This window comes from Amphibalanus amphitrite, unplaced genomic scaffold (assembly GCF_019059575.1).
Source record: "Amphibalanus amphitrite isolate SeventyFive unplaced genomic scaffold, NRLGWU_Aamphi_draft 000837F_arrow, whole genome shotgun sequence".
Taxonomy (NCBI): Eukaryota; Metazoa; Arthropoda; class Thecostraca; order Balanomorpha; family Balanidae; genus Amphibalanus; species Amphibalanus amphitrite.
This window is the reverse complement of record NW_024882331.1, coordinates 90,424-116,250: the sequence shown is the minus strand read 5'-3', so window position 1 is coordinate 116,250 and position 25,827 is coordinate 90,424. Positions and strand designations below refer to the sequence as shown.

Here is a 25,827-nt window from a genome sequence, read left to right as displayed (position 1 = left end):
GCCTAAGATGTGTTCAGCTCGACGATACGGATCAACTGATATGCAACATGACCCTTTCCGGTCAGGTCATGACATTGACTTGAGGTCAAATTTTCAAGTAGACCTTTCAAGGTCATATTATAGTTCATTCGATGCGTCTCGACGAGAGAAACATGATGCTGGCAAAAGCAATGTGGTGTCTCTCTTGAGTCAAAAGTTATTGAAGAAAAACATTTTTCCAAAAAGGCGGCTATTTTTGGAGTTTTTGCCCTCTGGTGTGTAAACCGTTGACCTGAGGTCAAATATGAGAGCACTCTACAGAAAGGCCAGTAATATATGATACTGAACGAGGCCGGTGTAAATTCAGTAAGGACTGAGGTCTTGAAAATTTATCACCGGCCGAGTTTGGTATGTATTTTACGGTATGCCAACGATAAAGTAATTGTCTAGACCGAAGCTCTTAGCCGTTTTTTGAACGAGGCCATCCCAAAATGTTGACTTGATAATACATTCCTGTCCGGGGCTGGGAAAGTTTAATGGTGTCGCCGAGATTTTTAATTGAAAGTACCGAGGTTCGATTAAAATACGAGGTGACACCATTACATTTTCCCAGCTCAGGGCAGGAAGCTCTTCCCCATACATGCGTACCATTATAGGGAGCGTTGCAAATGTTATGGAGAAAACCAAAACGCCCCAATTTCAACCTTGTTGAGTCTTTCGTGGCTAGCTATGGTTTGTTGCAAATTAGCGTCAAAGTTTAAGTTTTATATGGTGATGCTTCACTTTATTCATGACAAATAATAAAATCCTTGCATCAAACACAATGTAGGTAGGCATATCATAAGCCAATCAAATAAGATGGACGATAGATAAAATGAAGTTATAAGGAGCAAAATGATGCTCTTCAACTTTATGATGTGACGTCATTCATGATGACGTCATATATTTGAGAAGTGCAGGAAAACGTTGAGGGGTGCAGGAAAACGTCGAAAGGTGCAGGAAAACATATTTTCCTGCATGTCTCGCACGGACGTATAAATAAACTGGACTGACGATCCCAATGGACCTCCTATGGAACATAGTGAAGCCGACAAGGCGCCATTTTACGTTGCCAAAAACCCGTGCTCTGAAAGGTCATCGAGCCAATACGATTGGAATTGCGTCTAAACGGATGATCGGATCGAGATGCTGGTGGTACCGTTCGACGGGTAATGCTTTGAGGCAGGTGATGATGCATGTCACAGGTCATTCGGTGCCACGTGGCGCGTGCCACGTGCCGACAAAGTCAGGAAGGACAAAAACCTTTAAGCGACGCTCCAAATTAAACGGTGGGCAACACAGGTGCCAAATTCACAGGTCACACGTCCCGGTGTTTGACCATTAACATATAGTATGCTCGGCAGCAGGGGGTGCGGATGCACGCGCCAGGGGCGAAAAACATGTTTTGAGGAGGCATCCTCCGATTCCGGAAAACCTTGATCTAGGCACACCAAATTTGGCACACTGACACGACTGGACGAGCGCTTTAAGGCGCTGTGCAAATAGATGTGCTGGGGTACACGGTGCACGTGCACAGCACGTGCAAACCTTTTGATGTTGCACTCTGTGTCACATATACGGGCAGAGCGGGTAGCGCTAGCAAGCTCAATGTACCAAATTTACACAGGCCACCCGGAATGCATTCCCGCATAGTTATTGAGCATATCCATCTCCTGGTGGACCCCGAAGGTGCGCTCTGCACGTGCAAAAAATTATCCGCGCCGGGTGGTGGGGATGCTTGGACACCCCATGTAGGTCTATGTAAATATCTCGAAAACAGCGTTGTGGAGCGCCGCCGTTTTTAGCACACCCTTTCATGCATCTTTTTCACACATGCTGCATAACTTTCAGACCCAGGTCACTCAAGGCTAGGTCACCAAGGTTACGTCCAAGTGGCCTTACCTTAGGAAAAGTTATAATGCTCGTCATAGCTACACAGACTGAACAATTGGTCTAAAACGTTGGCAGCGATTACTAAGAGCACCATATATACGTAGAGTACCTCTACCTCGGTAGTTCACTGTCACTGACCTAGGGTTCTGATATCAGAGTGAGTTGATTTTGCGACCTTTCTATTATAGGTAAGTCAATGGGAGACAATTGAACTGCGCTTCTGTTGCACGAAACTCATATTAACATACTAAACAATGCACTCAAATAACGGGACGCGGGTAGCAGTGAAACGTGACATATTTAATCGGAAAATTGCACCTGTGACCTCTAATTATGTCCTGGGGTTATTTCAGGTCATGACAGCCATCCAAAACATTTTGACAATAACCTTTGGTAGAGACATGCAAGAGCGCTGAAAACACTTTTGATATGTTTAGTTCAACTTCGTAAATTGAGGTTGTTGTGAGTTCTACGGGTCATTTATCAGGAACGTCATGTTTGTTTTGATCACAGCTGATGTTTTCATGCATTTAGGCCAGGTCGGGTCAGGTCAGGTCAGGTCAACCAGTAGGTGTCCTGCCACTTATCCATAGTAGGTGTCAACCACCACTGATGGCGTCGTAACATGTTACGAAGGCAATGAAACTATAACTTCTTAAATGTTAAACTTAATGCTAAATTCGAAATCAGCTCCAAAAACTGTCCTAGAGACATGTAAAACTCGAAAAGGTGAACCAAGGTCATTAAAGGTCAGTGACCTTGACCTAATTTTCACGAGACCCTGACACCAACCATATTGCATGTGACCAGCCTCATATCACATGTTTGAACGCTTAAGTTGAAACCACGAAAAGACAACAAACGCGCAGCTAGTGCGCGCCGACGTACGCCGAATCGCGATTCCGGCCAAATGCACGGTCTCGTAATAATAACTTAATATTAGATGCTGATTTACCGCTACTCAGTCAAGTTAGAACCATTTCTTGGCCGCGGTCACCGGTCCAGGCCACCACATAATCGTACCTATTACACCGCGCTTGCTCAATGCTCAGTTCGTATTGTAAAAGCACTGCGGCACAGCATAGGTGCAGGCGCTCTGCTACTGCCATCTATGGGTGAAAGATGAAGATAATGGTTGTTGCGGTACAGTATCACTACAGGCGCCGATAATGCTTTATAATTGTACTTTTTGTGTTAAGACTGCAAGAGCTTTTGCCTTTTGCGCTAGGTACCTACAATTAATCTTTTTTGTCATTTTTTCATTTTTATGTTGGTAGGAATGAAGCGCAGTTCAACTGTCTCCCATTGACTTATACCTATAAAGTATAATAGAAAGGTCGCAAAATCAACAGAACCCTAGGTCAGTGACAGTGAACTACCGAGGTAGGGGTAGTCTACGTATATATGGTGCTCTTAGTAATCGCTGCCAACGTTTTAGACCGATTGTTCAGTCTGTGTAGCTATGACGAGCATTATAACTTTTCCTATAAGGTGAGGCCACTTGGACGCAACCTGGTGACCTAACCTTGAGTGACCTGGGTCTGAAAGTTATGCAGCATGTGTGAAAAAGATGCATGAAAGGGTGTGCTAAAAACGGCGGCGCTCCACAACGCCGTTTTCGAGATATTTACATAAACCTACATGGGGTGTCCAAGCATCCCCACCGCCCGGCGCGGATAATTTTTTGCACGTGCAGAGCGCACCTTCGGGGTCCACCAGGAGATGGATATGCTCAATAACTATGCGGGAATGCATTCCGGGTGGCCTGTGTAAATTTGGCACGTTGAGCTTGCTAGCGCTACCCGCTCTGCCCGTATATGTGACACAGAGTGCAACATCAAAAGGTTTGCACGTGCACAGCACGTGCACCGTGTACCCCAGCACATCTATTTGCACAGCGCCTTAAAGCGCTCGTCCAGTCGTGCCAGTGTGCCAAATTTGGTGTGCCTAGATCAAGGTTTTCCGGAATCGGAGGATGCCTCCTCAAAACATGTTTTTCGCCCCTGGCGCGTGCATTCCGCACTCCCTGCTGCCGAGCATACTATATGTTAATGGTGAAACACCGGGACATGTGACCTGTGAATTTGGCACCTGTGCCACCCACCGTTTAATTTGGAGCGTCGCTTAAAGGTTTTTGCCCTTCCTGACTTTGTCGGCACGTGGCACGCGCCACGTGACACCGAATGACCTGTGACATGCATCATCACCTGCCTCAAAGCATTACCCGTCGAACGGTACCACCAGCATCTCGATCCGATCATTCGTTTAGACGCAATTCCAATTGTATTGGCTCGATGACCTTTCAGACCACGGGTTTTTGGCAACGTAAAATGGCGCCTTGTCGGCTTCACCTGAATGGAGGTGGTTGCGGGTCCAGTTTATTTATACGTCCGTGATGTCTCGGAAGTCGGAAACCAATCAGCATTGACTTCTTGTGTGTTTCAAAAGTGCCATTTTAATGCCTGACTTTGTCGATTTTAACGTGCAATGTTGCATGTATGGGAAAATGCATTTTTGACCGTAGTCACTTTGCTTACACCAGCTATTACCACACCCCTCAGGCCAATGTATTTGGATAGACCAGGTATAAGAGAGCTATCGAATGCGCTTTTCCGCGGCGCTGTAGCTCTATTGGTTCCCGAGTTGTCCGTTGGCAGTTTCGAAAAAAATATTGAAATAGCAAAATTTGACCTTTGATGGCCTCTGGTTACCTGACCTTTGACCTGACCTAAAAAATGACCAAAGTATTTTCGTCATGAATTTTGACGTTCTTTCAAATACCGCTTACCGCGTGCCGCTACGTGGCCCAGGGGCCGAGTTAGATGGGTGAGGGTGTTCAAACACCCCCCCCCCCCCAGCAGAGCGTGGAAATCCAGGACCCCCAGCGGGGCGCGGGTTAACTTTTTTTTAAGGTAGGAGGGTTCCTGTAAATCAATTCCTTACAGATACCCAAAATTTGGCGCGCCTGCTGCGCCGTTTTTAAGCTATACCTAGCAAGGCGAAAAGCGGACGTGTCTAGCCCCCCCCCCCTCCCAGCAACTCGCATGTTATATTCTGCTATGAATATTAATGATCTGAGCTATTTCAGTTGGTATAACATGATATAACTCTGTATTTATGTTTTACAGAGTCACCGTCCGTGACAACGGAAGCGACGGCACGCCTCCTGGCTACCCTCGCCGACTTGAGGTTTGTCGTTCTTGATGGAGCAAGCGCCATTTCCTGTGCTGTGCTAGCAGCCCTTCAGGGCTGTGCGCAGCTGGAAACGGTGCAGCTCTATGACTCCCGGCCCGTCGCGGACATCGCTGCCCTGACCCAGTCAGAGCTGGCAGCGGTCAGCAGGTCAGTCGGCCGGACGACGCCGGCGGATACTTGTCATGCTGTCATGATTGGGTTCTTGAAGTGTACAGACGTGTTTTGCTGTGCTCTAGAAAACTTGGATTTTAGCCGAATATAGCTTGTTTTCATTAATGTGTTATATATTGGCATGTTCCTAATTTAACGTAGACTAGATGGCATGTTTTGCGCTATAACTGTGCGTTTTGATAGATGCGTTTGATGGGGCATTAGTTTGGGTGTGTGAACTTGTGATTTAATATACTTTTGTGTCATATAAGTATAAGATGTGTCTTTATTCTTACATCTAAAATTTGATTTTTTCTAGTCTTTTGTTTAAAAAAAAAAACAACTATAGTTCGTTTTTTTTTCAAAAGGACGCTGGCTCCAAGTTCCTTATTGAAGCTCTCACGTGAGTTTTGGCAGCTTCAGCGTCTGGCCAAGAATTTCTTACCGAAAAAATATTCGATTTCAAATTGTGCACGGTAAGTACCCGGAAATTGTGTCTTGAAAAATTAGCATGTTATGATGACGTCACTGGTGGCAGCAGGCACCCAATGTCCGTACGATGGGACAAAGTTTCGACGAATGTGGGGGAAACTTCGTTTTTCACTGTTGCCGAGGTTATAATCGAGTAAGCGGTTTCGTCCATGATAGTTATACGGTACATTGCAATACAAGTACGACAGCATGACGTCACCGCTGTTCTCATGTCTGGTTCCAAAACACACGTATGAAAATTTTCGGTAATACTTCACATGTTAAAATAAGGCGAAGTTCTAGTTTCTCAGGTTCAGTTTTTGCTCGTTTTGCTCGCTAAAACGCGTGCTTTTTCGAAAAACATACTTTGAGCCAGCGTCCTTTTGAAAAAAAAACGAACTATAAATGAAAGTAGGGCAAAGTGCCCTTGATTTTTGTAGGAAGGCTCGTGCAGCTAAATAGAGTAGTTGTTCGTTTTCAAGATACCATTAGCTGAATTATGAACGACTCTGTTGGCGAAGATTCTGAGACATCCGCACTCATTGAAGGTTTTGATCTATTCTTTTAGGAGTGGGTTGTAGCGAACAAGCGTGAGAGGAACAAAAAGGACAAAAAAGCCGGTGCCTTGCCCTCTCGTAAAAGCGTGCCAAAGGTCACGGGCAATGTAATATTTGTAATGGTTCCGAGGGTAAGCCTTGCGGAAAATCGGTTTCGAACGACGTTTTTGGTTCAATCAGATGCCAAATATGCATGACCTGGTACCATCCAGCTTGCCAGGGCCTGGAGGAGGAGGCGTACAAAGCGATCACTAGATTTGGTCTCCTTTGGCTGTGCGAGGAATGTGAAGATCACGTGCAGGATTTCCGCAATCTTGTGCAGGGAAAAGTGTCAATTGAAAAGAAGATAGATGCGCAATTCTCGAGTGTAGAGAGCCAGATGAAGGAAATGCATCAGGCTATTCTGGAAAACACTGCTATCCTAAAACAACAAGAAAAAGCGCAGGTGATCGAATGAAGCTGATTGAAGGATGCATAAGCGAGAAAAAGTCACAGGAAAGTACCTATGCCGAAATAGTGAGAGGTTCGTGCTCCGAAGTTATTAGTGAAGTGTCCGCTAAGCTGTCAGCCTTCCCACTCTCTGCCACACCTCCAAACGACGTCCCAAGTGTAGCCAAAGTCGTTGACGATTTTTTCGACAAAGACGAGCGAAAAAAGAACATCATCCTGCACAACCTCCCGGAGCCGAGGGCTGGAACTTTGGGTCAGAGGTCCCAGGAAGACATAAACCAATTTTTGGAGATGGTCAAGGAAACCTTTCGACTACGAGTTAGCGTGGCCAGATTCTTTCGGATCGGCAAGGCTAACCCTGACAAACCCAGACTGCTCGTGGTAACGCTGGAGAACGAGGACATAAAGCACGAACTGCTGAAAATGGCCCCGCAGCTCCGCCACTCAGTGCGATGGGGAAACATATACCTCTCCCCCACCAAACTAAGGTGGAGCGCGAGGCTTCTAGGAAGTTGAGAGATGAGCTCCGCTCTCGCAGGGCAGCCGGCGAGCAAAGCCTTGTAATCCGCAACGGGAGGATCATTTCCAATGACAGGCCAGTTTCACATGCCCAAGCCGGTCGGAGTTTCGATAGTGTAAGGAACAGTGCCAGATCTATTACCTTGCCAGTCGTCCGGTCGTCGGCTGCAACCCATGATTTGGTTCCAGCTGATGCATTGGCACATAACGATACCTCCCGTGTGTTATCTTTGGAAGTTCCGGTGTCTGATGGCTGTCCTCCAGAACCTCAGCAAGCGTGACTGCCCGTGAAGAATGCATCTGAGGGCACTCGGTGCCTACGTATTTGGTACACAAATGCGGACCAATTGTTGAACAAGAGGGATGATTTGTGCAGGACTATTTGTGAAGATCCCGATATCATTTTCATCACTGAAGCGCTACCAAAGGTGCGGATGTCGTCAGTGCCCCTTGTCTTGTTCTCTGTGCCTGGTTATGAAGTGCACACCAACTTTGATGATACCAATTACCTTGGCATTCGAGGCATATGCATCTTTCATCATCGACTGAAAGTTTCCAACGTACATTTTCCAGATTCAAGATTTAAAGAGCAACTTTGGGTACAATTGTGCTTGGAAAACAATGACGTGCTACTTGCCGGATGCATTTATCGCAGTCCCTCAGGCGACCCCCCCATCGAAGTGTTGATGACTTGTCTTGCTTTTTCAAAAATGCGATTTCTCTCAAGCACACTCACCTGCTCATTGTTGGGGACTTTAACATTTCTCAGATTGACTGGGAAAACAACTTTTGCAGCGCATCTGAAGCACATTTTGCCAACAAGTTTTTGTCTGCCGTTCAGGATGCATTCCTGTTCCAGCATGTCACCAAGCCTACCAGATTTAGAGAGGGTTGTAGGCCTAGTATACTGGATTTGGTGTTTACAAATGATGAGAATATGATAACAAAGATCGAATATTGTCCTGGATTAGGAAGGAGTGATCATGTGCTACTGAAATGCGATATTGCCTGTTACAACAAAAAATGTTCTTCTGCCGGCTTGAAATGGAATTTTCACCGCGCTGACTTCACGGCCTTGCGTGTAAAACTACATGCAGTTGACTGGAGCTGTTTGTCAACCATGAGTGTAGACGCGGGTTACAAGTGGTTCAGGAGCAAACTTGAATCGCTGATGAGTGAGTGCATACCCAAAGCAAGGAACGTCAAGTCTAAAAAGAACGTTTACGTGAATAGCCGTTCACTAAACCTCAAGAAGAAGAAGAAGGCACTGCGGTCAGTGTACATGAGAACGCAAGACCCGATCGACTATAGCAGATACAAGATTTGCAGAAATAAGCTTAGGACATTGACTCGCCAGTTAACCCGCGCCCCGTAGGGCTACCGGCGGACCCTACCACCCGTAGGGGGGGGGGGCCGTTTCGGCCCCCCTAAGATCTCGGAAAGTTACCGGCCGATTTTCAAAATTCAAACGGCGTTCGATAGCCCCACCCGGGAACTACCTTGTGACCAAATTTCATTGACCTAGGTCAAACCGATGACGTCACAGGTCAGGTCAAAGGTCAGATTTTCACCGTTCACAGGCAATTCAAGAAATGTGCTGTGAAAGCGAGTAAATTGGTAATTTATTGAAAACCATCGATGGCACATTGTTCGTCAAACACATACTTTGCTATCTGAGGTCACTGATACCAGGTCAGGTCACAGCGAGGTCAGGTCACCGGGGGTCACAATATGAATGTGTCGTGTGATACATGTTTTATGGTCCATTTTACATGACAAATGCGATTATGTGGGTTAGGCAGCCTTTGGGGCCAGCCTAGGTCACGTTTTTGTGAAGGTCAGGTCAAGGTCAGGTCAAATTAGGTCAAATTTCAAAGTTGATATTTTTGCATAAAATGGGTATCGATTCGATGCAGCTCGTCACGGGGAGTCTAATGGTGGTCTTCGTTTTGCTCTACGAGTTCTAGAATTGCCAAAAATTGAGTTTGAAAATTTGACGTCATCATTTTTGAACAGTTTTTTCGCTATAACTTGGCCAAAAAACGAGATATCGATCTGAAATTTGGTATGTAGATAGAAGACGGTAGGCACTATCACATATATTCCGGTTTTTTCGAAACTCAAAAAACTTCTTGGATTTTTTGGCGAATATATCCAAAAAAATGCTTTTTTGATTTTTGGGGGTCAAAACTCAAAAATTTCAAAAATTCGAGATAGCAGTTTTGTAGCCCTGTCAATTCTACACCTTTTATGTCTTGATCATTTTTCTGTATCTTCAAAGCTGTAGTCCTGACAGGTCTTCTCGCGAAGGTCTTTTTTCGGTCGAAAATGACAGAACATGACGTCACTCTGACGTCATTTGTGGCCAACCTATCATAGCCTCTGGAAAATTTTTTGGTCACAATGTGTAAAATTGATGCCCGGAGGGATCCTGAAAGTTTGGTGGCGATATCTCCAGCCGTTTAGGAGATATCGACCGAAAAGGACAGGGGGGGGGCCGTTTCGGCCCCCCCCTACGGGGCGCGGGTTAAGGAAAGATTTTGAAGCTAAGATATCAGCAAACATGAAAGTAAACCCGAAGGCTTTTTGGAAACATGTGAACAGCCGCCGTAAAGTTAAAGCAAGTATTGGTGATCTAAGAAACGACCAGGGCCAGCTTGTTAGCGAGGAAAAAGAGAAGGCCTCGCTCCTGAATGATGTCTTCTGAGGCGCATTCACTATTGAAAAAACGGATGTCGTGCCACAACTAGCAAACCGTTACACAGGGCCGCCGCTGATCGATATACCAGTCAACCTTTTCACAGTGAAGGAAAAGCTTAAAGCACTGAACCCCAATAGTGCCCCAGGAGCTGATGACATTCACCCCCGCATAAGGGAATTGAGTGGTCCTCTCTCCCTTCCCTTGACCTTACTGTTCCGAAAATCGCTTGAAACTGGGTCTATTCCTGCAGACTGGAAGCACGGTAAAGTCATACCCATCTTTAAGAAAGGTGAAAAGGAAGACCCAAGAAACTAAAGACCTGTCAGCCTCACATCTGTTCCCTGTAAGATTCTTGAGTCGCTCATCCGTGATTGTTTAATGGACCATTTGCTGTCAAATGACCTGCTGTCCAAGGACCAGCATGGCTTCCGCCCGAAGCGATCTTGTGACACGCAACTGCTTGACTCTATAGACTCATGGAGCCGCCTGTTGGAGGACAAGACGGAGGTCGAAGTGATTTACCTTGACTTCCGAAAGGCGTTCGACTCCGTCCCACACAAGAGACTGATAGGCAAGCTGCGCTGTTATGGTATTGGTGACCGAGTGTTGTCTTGGATTGAATCATTCCTGGAAGACAGAATGCAGCAAGTGTCCCTATATGGAAACATGTCAGACTTGGTCCCTGTGCGCAGTGGTGTGCCCCAAGGCTCAGTGTTGGGCCCATTGCTCTTCTTGCTTTATGTCAATGACTTGCCAGATGCTGTCACTTCAAATGTGCGAATGTTCGCGGATGACACAAAGCTGCTCTCAGGCATCTCTTCTGAACATGATGTGCGGACATTGCAGGCAGACCTGAACGCCCTCGTGGAATGGTCTAGATTCTAGAACCTGGCAGCTGCCATTTAACGAGAATAAGTGCAAAGTGCTTCATGTTGGTGCAGCCAAGGACCACCACTCATTTCAAATGGGGTCGGACAGACTGACAAACACGTCAGTCGAGAGAGACCTGGGTATGCAGGTCGACTCAATCTTGAAGTTTCGACAGCAAGCGTCTACGGCGGTCTTCAAAGCGTCTCAAGTTCTTGCGGTCATCCGCCGGTCCTTCGCCTTTTTAGATGAGTTTACCCTGCCTCTTCCGTTCAAATCTCTCGTGCGGCCTCACCTGGAGTTCAGCAGTCTTGTTTGGGGTCCGTTCAATAGAGCTGATCAGAAGGCAGTCGAAAGGGTTCAAAGAAGAGCCACCCGGTTAGTGGTGAGCATCCGCCACCTTCCATATCCTGAAAGGCTGAAGAGACTGAAGCTCCCGTCACCGTACTATCGGCGTAGACGCATGGATATGATTCACGCATACAAGATGCTGCACGGCCACGTTGATACTGATCCTTCAGAGCTTCTGGCAACGAATCCTGAAAGGCGAACTAGGGGTCACACACTTAAACTACGGAAGCCTCGTGCAACCTGCCGTGCCAGACTGAATTAATTTTCTGTACGGTGTATTAACGATTGGAACGGAATTCCAGCAGAAATTGTACATTCGCCCTCAGTCAACGTCTTTAAGAACAGGCTGGATGCGCACTGGGAATCGATCTGGTACTCCACTCCTGTAACAGACTGAGAACTAAGTGGAGTTATGGAAATCGGCGAGAACGGGCCCTACAGGACATCGTGCCTCTTGACCCGATCACACGAAGATGAAGATGAAGATGAAGAATAACATGAATTAGCATGAACATGATCGGCCGACTGGTTCCCGAGAGCCAACTATAGTTCGTTTTTTTTTCAAAGTTCGACCCTCACTGTAAACGTCTCTTTGAACACAGCACGAGAATTGCTGGCTGAATTGCTGAGAAAACTGGCTGGCACACATTGATTTCACATACACGATAAATTTCATCAAAATTATTTGTACCTGGCTCCTATTTCCCAGACTTGTAGCTCGTATTTGCCTATTTTTACATCCACACTGGGCAGGGGCGGCGGATTCGGGGGTGGGGCAGGAAAGGGCAGCTGCCCCCTGGCAAATTCGTGGGGGGCAAAAGTATCTTTTTGCCCCCCCCCCCATAATTTGTGACAAAGCCTAGACAAGAAACCATATACCTGATTAGTGATTATGCTGTTCGATCATCTGAAGATGTAACCAGATGCCCATATACTTTATCATACGTTGCCTTTCTTAAATGGCAAGCGTTCGCGTTCAATTGAAGTTTTCCTCTCTTCAACCTATAGTTTTGGAGGCATTATAAGCGTCAGCGTGACGCAGCAGCAACCCAGGCCTTCAGTGACCGCTTACAGGGGCGACGGATACGGGGTGGCAGAGGAGGCATCGTCCCCTAAGAAACTTTTGGAGGAGGGGCAAACGCATATTCTTGCCCCTCCATAATTTGTGCCCTAAACATGAGGAAAATTTCCATAACCTGATATTGCAGCTATGCACTCCTACAGTTTGTCCAACGGTGCCTTTTGAATATGTGTAAATGCTAAACATTTCCGCTTTATATCATTTTTTTTTTGTCTTTTCAGATTCGATTTAGAGATTTTTAAGTGTGCAAGAGACGCAACTCATACCTTCAGTGGTCGTTTGCCGCTATTGTATTTTGTACCTACATAAATGCCAAATCGCAAGCGAGCGGAGACGGAAGGGCTAGCCATTCGCTTGCGGGTAGTTAGGACTAATGAGCGCTCATAATAAGCCAGTCCCCTGATTTTTTTTCGAGCGCAACAGTTTCCAGCGCATAAAATGGTAAACGCCGAGGTCGTACACATTGACCACATTGACCAATGCACGGTATGGTATGACACCCAAAGGCCAGTCATCAGAGATCTGCTTTGGGCATTCGGAGACTTGTGTGGGACCAGTGTAAAAACTGGATGTTTACAGTTCAGCATCCGCTTTATTTCGATTTCACTATTAAAAAAGTAAATATTAATGTTGGAAACTTTTGAGGGTTAGAGCACTGATCATTAGTGGGCCCCCCTCTGTCTAAAGGCTGGCTATAGAATAAAGAGCAGCAAACACGAACATTAGCGGCGGAACACCTTCAATTAAGGGGGGGGGGCACTGCCGACTTTTGGTCCCATTCTTTCCTTGCAACGCCCATATCGCTAACGTTAAAATGCCAAAATCAAAGGGGGCACGGTGCCCCGGTGCCCTCCCCGTTCCGCCGCCTATGAATACGAAAGCAAAATCTAAGGTATTTTGGAAAAATGAGTATGCCCCGCAGCGTTCGATAACAACCACCTTCCAGTGGGTCAAGCCAACGGGGCCCAAGTCTATAATGGCACTTAACGATAGCACTAACCTTGTCTCACTTTTCGTTGAAGTCTGTTCCGAATGGTTTCGGCCACAGACTGGCTGCACTGAGGTCGTTTGGTATGTGCAACTGTAATTAAAGCCACCTGAGGCGCCCTGACACCAGGCTGAAGCTGGGTTGGAAATGCTTCGTCTTTGCAGATACCACTGGTCGCTGATTCTCGAGTGCCTGAACCGGTAGATGTCGTGGCAAGATTTGGTGTGATAAGTTGAACCTTTTACCGCAGTCAGCGCACCCTAAAGCCCTAAGAAAGAAACGCCCCACCCAGAGCTTCTGGATTCTCGTTCCAGGCCACCGTTCCTTCACCCCAGCCCGCCGCCGCGCTCCCTCACCTCAGCCCTCCGTTCCCAGCTTGACGAGCGTTTAGGCCTTATTAAGCCTTGCTGTAGGCTTCCTGTATAAACCCATCGAGACAGCCCGTCTCGGTGAGCTTAGTTGGCGAACTACTGCCATTGGGGAGGGTTTCTGGCGGATCGCTGTCCCAATAGGTTTAGATGCGACCGACTGTCTCTGAATGTTTGAGTGGTCTCCTCCCGCTGTGAGCTAGTTTCAGTTGATATCTGACTCAAATACTTTTTAAAGGAAGGTTAAACGGAAATCGAACGTAAAATGAACAGAGGAAATGGTAACGAGTTACCTCATTGAAGAATAGCGCTCGCCTACTTCAAAAGGGTTGGCACCGTTCTTCAACATCTGATATGCGATCGGGTTATGGCACAATTTTTCCCATTGGAGCTTTTTTCTAATACAGCAATAAGAAAAGCGTTTCATCGTCCACTGGCGGATCCAGGGAGCGGGCATTTAAAACAAATATTTACTCCCCCTCCCCCTGGCCCCTGCATCGCCCGAAATAGACAAAACGTACCTTCCTTATGTTTCCTAATAACCAGTATAACGCCTTTTGGGGCGACTAACGGAGCGAGCGATAGGGTGAGCCTTGCACGTGCGAAATTTCGAGGGGGTTCCTCCAACTGACTTGTGCACGGCACCCCACTAACCGATCTCTAGTGATGTGCCAAATTTGAGCGAAATCGGCCCAGCCGTTCTCGAGATCTGGAAGCGCCATCCTGCACGTGCGCACATGCAAAATGGGTCCCAACTGACTTGTGCACGGCACCCTACTAACTGGTCCCTCACCGTGTACCAAATTTGAGCGCCATCGGTCCAGCCGTTCTCGAGATCTGGAAACGACCCCTGCACGTGCGCACGTGCAGTGGCACCCCAACTCTGGCCCATGGATATGCAGTGCCTAGTGGGTGCCTACCTACATGCCAACTTTGAGCGCAATCGGCCAAGTAGTTACCGAGATATTGCAACAATTACAAAACTGACACCTCTTCGTTTTGCACGTGGCACGTGCATAAGGGGTCACCCACATGCATCGGGAATAGTCCAATACTTGGTAGAAGGAAAGAAGCTACCCTACAAAAATTACCGCATGTAAATCGGTCAAGTGGTTGCTGAGTGCGGACGCCTCGCAAAAGCGTCCGCACGGCCGGCCGCTCATACTCAGAAATTTCCGTTAATCTAAGGAAAGACTCCGCTCGCTTCGCTCGCTCCGTAATAACACTTTTATCAGGATTTTTTTTTTTTTTTGCATTAAATGTTCACTGCACTGTTCACTGCAGACTGTTTCTCAGCTGACCTTAGACTCGTCTTCACTCGAAGTCGAGTCGGTGCTCGAACCGACCGCCACCGCAGGCGATGCACGCCTCCAGGCGTTTTGGGAAGGCCTCGATTGCCTTTATCACCTGACGCTGGGAGATCTTAGCCCAACACACCTGCAGCCGCTCTCTCAGGTGGTCTAGATTTCACTCAATATACCCTGGTCTAGATTAGCAATTTTATGCAGCGGTAACCATGGAACAGTTAAGAAAAATGCTCACGTGAGCTGTCACGTGAGCTGTCAGATCAAAAACTCTGTCCAAAGTACAAATTTGCACAACCAAACTTTTGAACACGCCAAATTGCGTCCTTCACATACTTTTTGAATAGCTACATCTTCGTTTGCGGCATAAACCATGCATATTTACATCCATTCGAAAGGAAATTGTATGCTCTTTCCAATGCTGCCTGGCGCAAAGTCGTACGACCAACCAATCGCGAGTTATATGGCTTTTAAATTAGGGGTGACACTTTTTCGATCACCCTGTATAATGCAAAAAAGGAATCGAAGTGAGGAATCGAAATCCGAGGAGTTTTTGGATTTTGGACACTTTTTTTGGGGGGGTATGTCCCCTACAGCGTCGAAAACGCCTTTCTGGATCCGCCTATGACATCATCTCGACTGGGATCTTGCCCCCCCCCCTCGCCAAAATCTAATCCGCCGCCACTGATACTGGGTTAGATCAGCCCCCGTTCACGAGCCTCAGAATTCCTTTACCGTGACGTCACGCGGGCGGCAAAAATCCCTTCACCCCATAACGATCTATACAAATGATGCCGAGTTGTGAGCTGGACTGACGCCTAAGTTGAGGACTAAAATATTATTAAAGCATACCATTTGACTCAGTGAGGTTTGGTTTATCCAAAACCGGGCCTCAATTGGTCGAATTCGAATGAACTAAGCATAAATTTGGCCTTTTAGATGAGGCCTGCAAATTTCGATGAAGTTTTTTTCTCGTGAAGGAAAAAATAGTGCTACCAAATGCGTCTTTCGCCGCTCTTGCAAAAGTCAAATACTAACGCCATTTTCTATCAAAAATATGTCAAATTTATGATGATTTTGGCCAAATCGAATGGCGAACATTCACGCTGGGGGGGGGGGGGGGCAGAATCTGCCCCCTCCCGTTTTTCGCCAATAACTTCTAAACGCGTTACGCCAGCGACGTCAAACTTTCAGTACCTTATCATACATCAATTTGACACGTTCCCTGAAAATTTGAGCGAAATCCGTCGGAATGTTTTGAGAAAATGACCTTTCAGTGGCGTCATGTTCGCCATTTTCGCCTCAAAAACGGCAAAATTTCAAACGCCGCTAAAATCTTCATTTTAAAGTTATACATGATTTTACTTTGTCTATCAAATGGCTATCTCGGTTTTCGAAAATTTTGGAGTTTGGCCCATTTTTTTCTTCAAAAAACTGACTTTTGGGAAAATAATTATACAATCCAAAATGTTGAGTGTATCGAAAAAAAACGGAACATCTGTCAGATAAGTGGTCTATGTGCACCTACATACCAATTTTTAGAAGAATCGGTTCAAAAATGTGGGAGTTATTCAAAATTTTATGACGTCACGACACACAATTTTTTTTTGAAAAATGAAGTTTTTGGAAGTTCTAAACCTCGTACGGAAACAAAAATAGCACCATTCGATTCGCCGTGAAAAACTGCATCAGATGACACCTTTTTAGGCCTTAACAACCAACTTCAAAATTTGACCTCACTTGACCTGACTTTGACCTGACCTTGACCTGAAATTCATCCAGATGTGGTCCATATCACTTATTGAGTGTGCCTATTGAATTATATGAATAATATGACCTATAAAACATGTGTCGCACATGCCCTTTTCTATATTTCGTTTTTGGTGACCTGACCTGACCTTGACCTTGACCTTTGCATGATATTGTATGCAACGAATATTGTCTTGGTAGCTAAGAACACGTTTTGGGCGAACACGTCTCCGAACTCTGCCGCCGGTGTACCGGTCTGTTGATTGGTCTCTCACACGCGCGCCACTGTCTCCCAGATGGCATCATTAGAATGTTCGTGACGGCACTCGTAGTAACACGTAGCCAGTACTGCCTTTCAGTTTATGGAAATGGGTCCCAAAAAAATTTTGATCGACTCCAAAAAGTTATTAACTTTGCCGCCCGAGTTATTTTCGGCCGACGTAAATTTGACCATGTCTCCGACCTGCGAACAAAACTCGGCTGGTTGTCCCCGCGCGGTATGGCCGATCACCAAACGCTTGTCATCGCACACAAGGCCATACAGCGTCGAGAACCCGAGGAACTAGCCAGAGGAGGTGGAGGCTGACACCAGAGGAGGTGGAGGCTGCCATAAACTCGATGCTCACCGGGTCATCGGCCGGCCTCGACGGCATGAGACCTCTACACCTGCGTCAGCTCATCTCCAGAGAAGCGGCGGAGAGTGGACGCCGTCTCCTCCGCTCTTTGACAGCGCTAGTGAACTTGTTTCTCGCCGGCCAGGTCCCCGACTTTGCAAGAGACGCGCTCTTCAGTGCATCGCTTTGTGCACTGAAGAAAAAAGGCAGTGGACTGCGGCCTATAGCGGTCGGGAGCGTGTACCGGCGCCTGTCATCTCGCATGGCCGCCCGGCACATGGCGTCTAGCCTGGGAGCTGAGCTCCGACCCATCCAGCTCGGTGTGGGGACACCCTCAGGCTGCGAGGCGGCGGTTCATGCAACACGCCGCTTTATCGAAATGAGCCAGAGGGCAGCCGCTCCACATGTGCCATAGTTCGTTTTTCTTAAGTTTGCCCCTCACTGTAAACGTCTTTTTGAACACAGCACGAGAATCAGGGGCTCCGCCACGGTTTTGGAATTGGGGGGGTCCGACCCAAAACACAAAACCTCACTGGCGGATCCAGGGCGAATTCACCCCCCCCCCCCCGCAGCGCCCGTAATCGATGAAAAAGTGCCGCTTTTCTACAGTACAAAGACAAGTTAACAATTTTATTGAAAGAATTTTGCTGTAAGCTGCAAAACCAAGGTTGAAATAGCATAAGGAATCGACAACCGAGAAGCGGAGCCCATTGGCACAGACATGGCGGCCTCTAAAATCAAAGTTCTTGAGGGATTGAGGCCGCTGTTGCGCGCTCCAAGGGCGCTATTAGCCATCAAACAACGCATTGGGCTCTAGTGACTGGCATTGGCTTAGGAAGGGACCTACATACATAGGCCCTCAGATATCTATGTATGCTTTAAGGCCAGTTTAGGGTCCTTCAAGGCCGTACTTAAAGGAAAGCGCAGTGCTTTAGTTTCTGTATGGATTTAAAAGCCCTGCCCTCACAGTAGCGGCGGAACACCTTCAATTAAGGGGCACTGCCGACTTTTGGTCCCATTCTTTCCATGCAGCGCCCATAGGGCTAATGTTAAAATGCCCAAATCAAAGGGGGGCACGGTGCCCCGGTGCCCTCCCCGTTCCGCCGCCGATGTGCTCTCATATAGCAGTATGGGGTCCTAGAGACTGATGTTCAGTCTCTGTGCTGAGTGTGACCTATCTTAACCTGAATATGGATATCAAAATGCTCCACTTGAATCAAAGGTCATGTAATGGGAATCCTATTAGAGTTGTTTCTTGTAGATATCCTACCTCTACCAACCTGCATTCAGAGCCCTGTAGGGGAGAGTGGGGTAATTTGGCCGCTTTTTTTTAAGAAAACGATGTAACTAAAAATCGACAACACATTTCTGCATTTTCTCAACGCTGACAGGTGTGGCATACATTTTACTTTCTTGGACAGTAAACTTGGAATGATTGAGTAACTACTTATATTGAAATTGTGGCGTATTACAAAGGTCTGCAAAGCGGCCAAATTGCCCCACTAGCAGGGTTATTTGGCCGGGGGTGTGGGACAATTTGGCCGGTGTTAGTTTGAGGCCATGATTTTTGTTATAGGCGAGTCAGCTTCACATTCAGCAATGATGCGTGTCTTACGACGCATTTGAAGCATTTTGGAGGTTGACTCAGCCGTCACAGGGTTCGAAAATAGTCAAAATTAGCGGCTCTAGATGCGATGACAGTTTTTTACGAATACCTTTTGAAGTAATTAAGTTAGGCCAAAACTAAAAACACCACCGTAATTCTCTCGTCATTCCGCATCGAATCATGTATGTGTTGACCTCGAGAGGTCAAGGTCAAGGTCAAGGTCAAGGTTGGCTTCAGGTCACGTTACCTCAGGTCGCTTGATCTCAAGGTTACGTGAGTTCAAGGTCATCATGTATATCATTCGATGCGCCTTGACGAGCTGAACACAATGAGACAATTTGCGCGGCTGTATCTTTTTTCGGTAAGTATTTATTAGCAAAAAAGCGTTAGGTAACCTTTAATGACGTCACATGCCCTTACAGCTGTCCAATAGGAAATATGGCATCAAGGTAGTCAAAGTTGGTCATGAATTATGTCCTTTATGGTATAATTGACCATGACAACTCGGCCGTCCCAGCATAGTGACTCTGAGCGCACCGGCCAAGTTGCCCCGCTAGTCCCGGCCAAATAACCCCACATTGCTATTCTGGAAAAAAGTTGTCTATGAAGTCGTCATGGCTGTACAGAACTAGATGAAATTGCTCTTGGAACCGCTAAACACCCTCAAAAATAGCTTTATAATGTTTTAATTAGTTTACAGCCCAAATACTACATGTTATACAAATTTTTAAACGGAAGTAAAAGTTACCATTTTCTAACGTAATTCACCTTTTATTAATTTTGAATAAAACTAAGAGGGGGAAAGTTTTGACATTTGTTCTCGAGTTAGTTCTGCCGATGACAAATGAATAGAGACTAAAGTTATTTCATTCACTTTTATCAGCTTTCGTACAGGTGGGGGCGGCCAATTTACACCACCGGCCAAATTACCCCACTCTCCCCTACAGATTATTGCAGATTACCTTAGAACGATGTGAGGCTGCTTAGACTAGTATGGTACTTGTTGCGGACGGAAAATTCACTGACCAGGCTCAGGGCTTAAACACACTGCTCTCTTGACCTTCGAATCTATTTGACCTCAGATTCAATCACGAAATTCACGAGCGATCCACGAATGATCTCCCGGCATGACCTTTCAACGAAGAATGGGGGCCAGAAGCCCGCGAAAAGGATCGCATTTGAGCCCCCTTCAATCATTGGCGAACAACTACTACGCGTCCGATTATAACCAATCAGGACAAGAGTAACAAACGACGAAAATCTACCGAAATGTAAACAAAAAGAGCGACATAAACGGCGCAATGACACAAATAACTGGCGCAAGCGTTGCCAAATGCAGCCATATCCTCTACTGTAGTACATTTTATCTACTCTAGGACTCGGTACTCAGAGCACCTAGATGGCACCACTATCGGCCCAGCAGTGGGCACCACCATCCAAGCGGATAGCCCACAGCCGCAGCAGTCGACAAGACGGAATCCGTAACACTCCCCACCTTAGAGCGTTAACCTGCTTACGATCTAACCGAAACAAGCAATGCAAACAACACACACAATACAAAAGCAATCGCACACAAGTTTTCCTACTCGGAAACACAGCGCGCGTCGAAACCACACACAACGCCAATCAGTGACTACTACCGCATATCCTACCTACTCAGCTACTTCTAAATCGTGCAGCCTTTGCACCGGTCGCGTGCGGACACCCCTCGTTGTCCTCACGTCCGCCGACCGCACAACACCGTCAGAGCTAGGATGCAGACGCTGTACTACACCCATCAGCCAGGACAGTCTCGGGACATTATCCTCTCGGATAAGTACAACCGAACCTATCTGGAGCCTACCTCGAGACTTGAACTTCCTCACAGAGTGAGGCAAGTTCTTCAGATAGTCAGCCTGCCACACATCCCAGAACCTCGAGAGTAAATCCTGGCGCTGAAGCTCCCTCTCTGCCAAAGAGGACGCCGTGACCTCAGCGGAGTCATCCACCACGGGAACACGGGCACCTGTCACTCCACCTGACAAAAAGTGACTCGGAGTCAGGGGGTGAGCAGCGTCAAAATCGTCACTGACAAACGTCAGAGGACGAGAATTCACCGCAGCCTCGACCTCAAGAAGCAGAGTCTCCAGCTCCACCTTCGAAAGTACGCTCCTGCCGAGCGTCTTCTTCAGGGCGCTCTTGACTGTGCGAACCAGCCGTTCCCACCAGCCTCCCCACCAAGCGGCTCTGGGGGCTATGAACTTCCACTCCGGGCTGGCGGGTCCGAACTCGGACAGCAGACTGGCAGCCGCACTCTTAAACGTACAGGCGTTGTCAGAGTATATGAATGACGGCATGCCACGCCGGGCACAGAACCTCCTGAAAGCCAACAGGAAGTCCGACAGCGACATAGAATCGACCAGCTCCAAATGAATCGCTCTGGTCACACCACACGTGAACAAACAAATGTAGACCTTCTGTCGGGAAGGACAGAAGAGCGGGCCGCAGAAGTCCACGCCTGTCACAGAGAAAGGCGGAGCCTTACTTGCCCTCAGAGCCGGGAGAGGCGCCACCGGCGCGTTCAGAGCGGCAGCATCCTGTCTCTGGCACGCAACGCAGGCGCGCTTTACTCTCTTGGCTGCTCTCCGGGCTCCGACGATCCAGTACTCGCGTCTGAGAGTCGTCAGGAGCGAGTCAACACCAGCGTGCTTCAACAGCACGTGCTGAAAACTGATGATCAGGTCAGCGAGATGACCCTTGGGGATCAGAATGGGACACTTGTCACCAAGAGTCATGTCAGAGTTCACCAGTCTACTGCGCACTCGCAGCAGCCCCTGCTCGTCCAAGAACGGACGCAAAGATGCAACTCGGGAGCCGCCGCTAAGAGGCTTGCCTCGTCCCAGAGCATTCAGTTCTGTAGGATAGGCTTGCAACTGGGTCAACTTGATGAGACACATCTTTGCCTCCCTCAGCTCGACAAAACTCAGAGCTGGGAGGTCACGACTTCTACCAGAAACTCGCCGCTCTTTCAACCTCTTGATGAACCTCAACACCAGAGCGGCGACACGAATGGCCTTTGTCAGAGAGGAGAACCGCTCTACCTCAAAGACAGGCTCCGAAGACGAATTGGCAGCGACAACAGTGGCCGCCAGCTGAGCTGCTGCGACCGGAGCCGGGGCACCAGTAGCCTCTGCAGACAGCTCAGACTCGATCAAGTCCGGCCCTGGGGGGAGGGGAAGGTCAGCTGCACCATCACCACCCTCTCTCAACCAGTCCGGGCCAGTGAACCAGCACGAGTCCGTCAGTGCCTTGGCATTGACACCTCGCGTGATCAGATCAGCCGGGTTGTCTGATCCAGGACAGTGAACCCACTGAGCAGGGTCAGTCAAACACTGGATCTCTGTCACTCTGTTGCGAACAAACTGCTTCCACCTGGACGGATCACCCTTGATCCATCCGAGCGACACCATCGAGTCCGTCCAGCACCGGTACGGAGAATCCGCTGGCAAGTTGAGCGCGCGGAACACAAACCTGAGCAGTCGGGCAGCCATCAGGCTGGCGAGCAGCTCGAGACGCGGCAGGCTGACCCTCTTCAGCGGAGCCACTCGGCCGCGAGCGATCACCAGAGGCGTCACCACTGATCCGTCACTCAGCGTCAGCTGCAGGTACACCACGGCACCGTAGCCCACCTCTGAAGCATCACCAAAGGAATGCACGGTCAGAGCACTGACATCACGCCACCCTTCACAACAGTAGCTCCGTGGCACAGTGATCCCCTTCACAAGTCTCAGACCGTTCAACCACGTCATGAACCTGCTACAGATATCGTCAGACACAGGTTCGTCCCAGTCGAGACCCAGACACCAAGTCTCCTGGAACAGCTGCTTCAGAGTCATGATGTAGGGAGACAGGAAGCCTAGCGGGTCGAACAGTCTAGCGATGAAAGACAAGATCACTCTTTTAGTCACCCTCACCTCCTCGGGAACACAAACCCCATTGAACGAGAACACATCATCACCGGGCTTCCACTCGACTCCCAGGACATGGTGACTCTCGGCGGCATCGTCTGAACTAGACAGCGCGGCCGCTTTGTCCAACACGACAGAGCTGTTAGAGCTCAGCTTAGTCAACTCCATCCCAGCCTGAGCCAGGACCTCCTTCGCCTCAGAGTACAGAGCTAGTGCGTCATCCTCAGAGTCAGCACCAGATAAGAGGTCATCTACATACATGTTCTGACCAAGTTCCGAGACCGCACGTGAGGGAGGACACGAGAGCAGGTGGTGTCTCAGCGTGGCACCAAGCAGGAACGGGCTACTCTTGACCCCAAAAGTTACCCTGTTGAAGGACATGGTCCTCACGACATCATCCTTGTGCCACAGGAACCTATGAACGTGCTGATCACGCTCCCTGAGTCCAATCATGAGGAACGCCTTGCGGATATCCGCTGACACCGCGAACCTCCATCTCCTAAACCGCATCAGCACCTCAACCAGGTCTGGCAGTAGGCACGGACCGGTCTCCAGGCAGTCATTGAGACTCACGCCATTGGGTCCCTTGGCTGACGCATCAAAGACAGGCCTAACCTTAGTGGTAGCACTGGACTCACGCACTACGGGTCGGTGCGGCAGGTAGAACACAGGACCATCCACCTCATCACAAGACACCTCAGTAATGATCCCCTCAGCCTCAAGCTCCTCTAGGGCACGGTCATAGGCTGCATGTAACTGAGGGTCCTTATCTAACTTCCTATCGAGGCTAGCTAGTCTAACCTCAGCAGCTCTCCTGTTGTCCTCCAGACAGAGCTGCTTCTCATGCTTCCACGGAAGCTGAACTACATATCTCCCATCTTGGAAGCACACAGACGACTCAAACTCCTGCACGACTGGGTCCTTAGACACATCCTCCTCAAACGGCGAGTCTGAGATCCCTACACTGTCTAGATCCCAGAACCGTCTCAGTCTATCCTCAGACACATCTGACATGACGAGGAACTGAGTCCCAGTCACAGTCGGGTGACCCGCAGGCTCACCAGAGGGCCCAGACAACACCCAGCCGAACACGGTCTGCTGAGCCACCGGACCCGACCCATCCACCCTGATGAAACCGTTCCCCATCACCTGCCAGTAATAGTCGAGTCCGATGAGAATGTCCACAGAAAGCTGTCGACCATCCTGTGGAGGATCGGCCAACTCCAGGTTGCTGAACGCAGCCAGCGCACTGGACGGGACCGAAGGCCGAGCGAGCGGAGCGCAGATCACTGGAACTTCAGCGACCTCTACCTCCACCTCTGTGGGCTGAGACACACAGGCACCTGACATCTTGACACAGTAGATGTTTCTAAGCCTAGAACCACTCTCGCCCCCACCAAACGCTGCATATGACATCTCACGTGAACCGATCCAGTCAGGGGCACACCTGTTCACCAAGGCAGACGAAATGTATGACCGGTTGGATCCAGTGTCCAACAGCACAGTAGCCGTGGTGGTACCCTTTCTCCCCTTCACAATCACTGTGGCAGTAGGGGACACCACACTCAGAGAGGGCGACGAGCATGACAAGTTAGTGTCCAGTGACGGCTTCACAGAGGGACCATCAGCAGCAAGGGATGGACGATCACCCTGCTTAAAACACGACACAGCATGGTGCTTACCATTACAGTTTTTGCACCTCTCACTGCAGTTATACCCCTTGTGGCCCATCCTCAAACAACGAAAACACATACCTGCCTTCTGTATCTTGGCAGGTCGGTCACCCACCGCCAGCTTCAGCAGGTCTGGGCAGCTAGCCGTCTGATGACCACCACTGCAGAATCCACAGGCTGCAGCTGAACTTGACGTCTGCAGGGCAGCAGCAGAGGCTGCGGGCCTCTCCCGCCTGGCACGCCGCTCCTGCCGCAGGCCAGGAAGCTGCTCAGCTGCAGGTGCTGCCAGACCACTGAAGGCCTGGGACCTCTCCAGGCTGTTGATTTCCTTCTTCAGGAACTGAAGCAGGAAGTCCAGGTCACTTTCCTTGCCTCCTCCTTCTCTTGCCCAGTTCTTGCGGACCTCTTCTGGCAGCCGTGACACTAAGAGCGGTGTCAGGACCACTCCGTACCTCTCTCCTGTCACCTCCAGTGCCTCCAAGCTCCTCACGTGGACAAGAAGCTCATCTTGCAGACACTTCAGCGACAGCTTCTGCTCCTGCCCTACTTGTAGAAGGGCCTGGATGTGTCCGAAGATGATTCGCTCCTTCCGACCGAACCTCTCCTGGAGGATCTCGCAAGTGTGTTGGTAGCTGTCCTTGCAGAGAGACATACCCTCCACACACCGCTGAGCTTCTCCCGACAGCAGGGAGCGCAGGTAGGTAAGTTTAGTTACCTCTGGCATGTCACTTTTGTCCACTGTCACTGAGAACGCCTCCCAGAACTGGGGCCACTTCAGCACATCCCCAGCAAACTTGGGCAGCTGCAGCTTGGGCAGCCTGACCTTATCCGAGGAGGAACAGCTGGATCCAGCCTCGGCACTCTCCTCCATGTCTCCCAGCAGCTTGATCGCTCTCTGCCTGGAGAGCACGGCCTGGTCCCTGACCTCACCAGCTGCTTCGATGGCAGCAGCTATGTCAGTGTCGGGCAGCTCCATCTCGTAGTCGGCCTCAGCCGAGTCGAAATCTTCCAGCCGCTTTTTAAACTCGGACAGCAAATCACTCAGAGGCAACTTCTGCACCTCCTTGCTAGACAATACACCTTCTAGCTTGGAAACAGTTCTTGTGAGCCAGCCCTGAGCACTTATTTTCCGCCGTCGAAGTTTTTCTAACTCAGCCATGCTGACTGACTGAGTCCCGAGATTTCGGCACCACTGTTGCGGACGGAAAATTCACTGACCAGGCTCAGGGCTTAAACACACTGCTCTCTTGACCTTCGAATCTATTTGACCTCAGATTCAATCACGAAATTCACGAGCGATCCACGAATGATCTCCCGACATGACC

At 48.7% G+C, this 25,827-nt stretch overlaps 1 protein-coding gene across 1 annotated transcript; it reads right to left on the bottom strand.

Annotated features, from left to right (window-relative positions):
• Positions 1-5,143: 5,143 nt before the first annotated feature.
• LOC122366890 lies at positions 5,144-25,661 on the bottom strand. Its single transcript, XM_043339543.1, has 3 exons — positions 24,584-25,661; positions 20,955-24,148; positions 5,144-5,221 (listed from the first exon to the last, which is right to left on the bottom strand). The coding sequence occupies exons 1-3, from the start codon at positions 25,659-25,661 to the stop codon at positions 5,144-5,146; spliced, it is 4,350 nt and encodes a 1,449-aa protein (XP_043195478.1).
• Positions 25,662-25,827: the final 166 nt, after the last annotated feature.

Bases quoted from the DNA above. Each gene is read 5' to 3' on its own strand.
- LOC122366890 (XM_043339543.1), bottom strand. From the start codon at position 25,661: ATGGCTGAGTTAGAAAAACTTCGACGGCGGAAAATAAGTGCTCAGGGC. The intron at 24,149-24,583 runs GTATGTGTTTTC...CTCAGCCCACAG, and splicing joins TGCCAAGATACAGAAGGCAG to AGGTGGAGGTAGAGGTCGCT. The intron at 5,222-20,954 runs GTCAGTGACGAT...TGACTGGGTCAG, and splicing joins ATTCTCGTCCTCTGACGTTT to GGCAGCGATGTCCGCGACGG.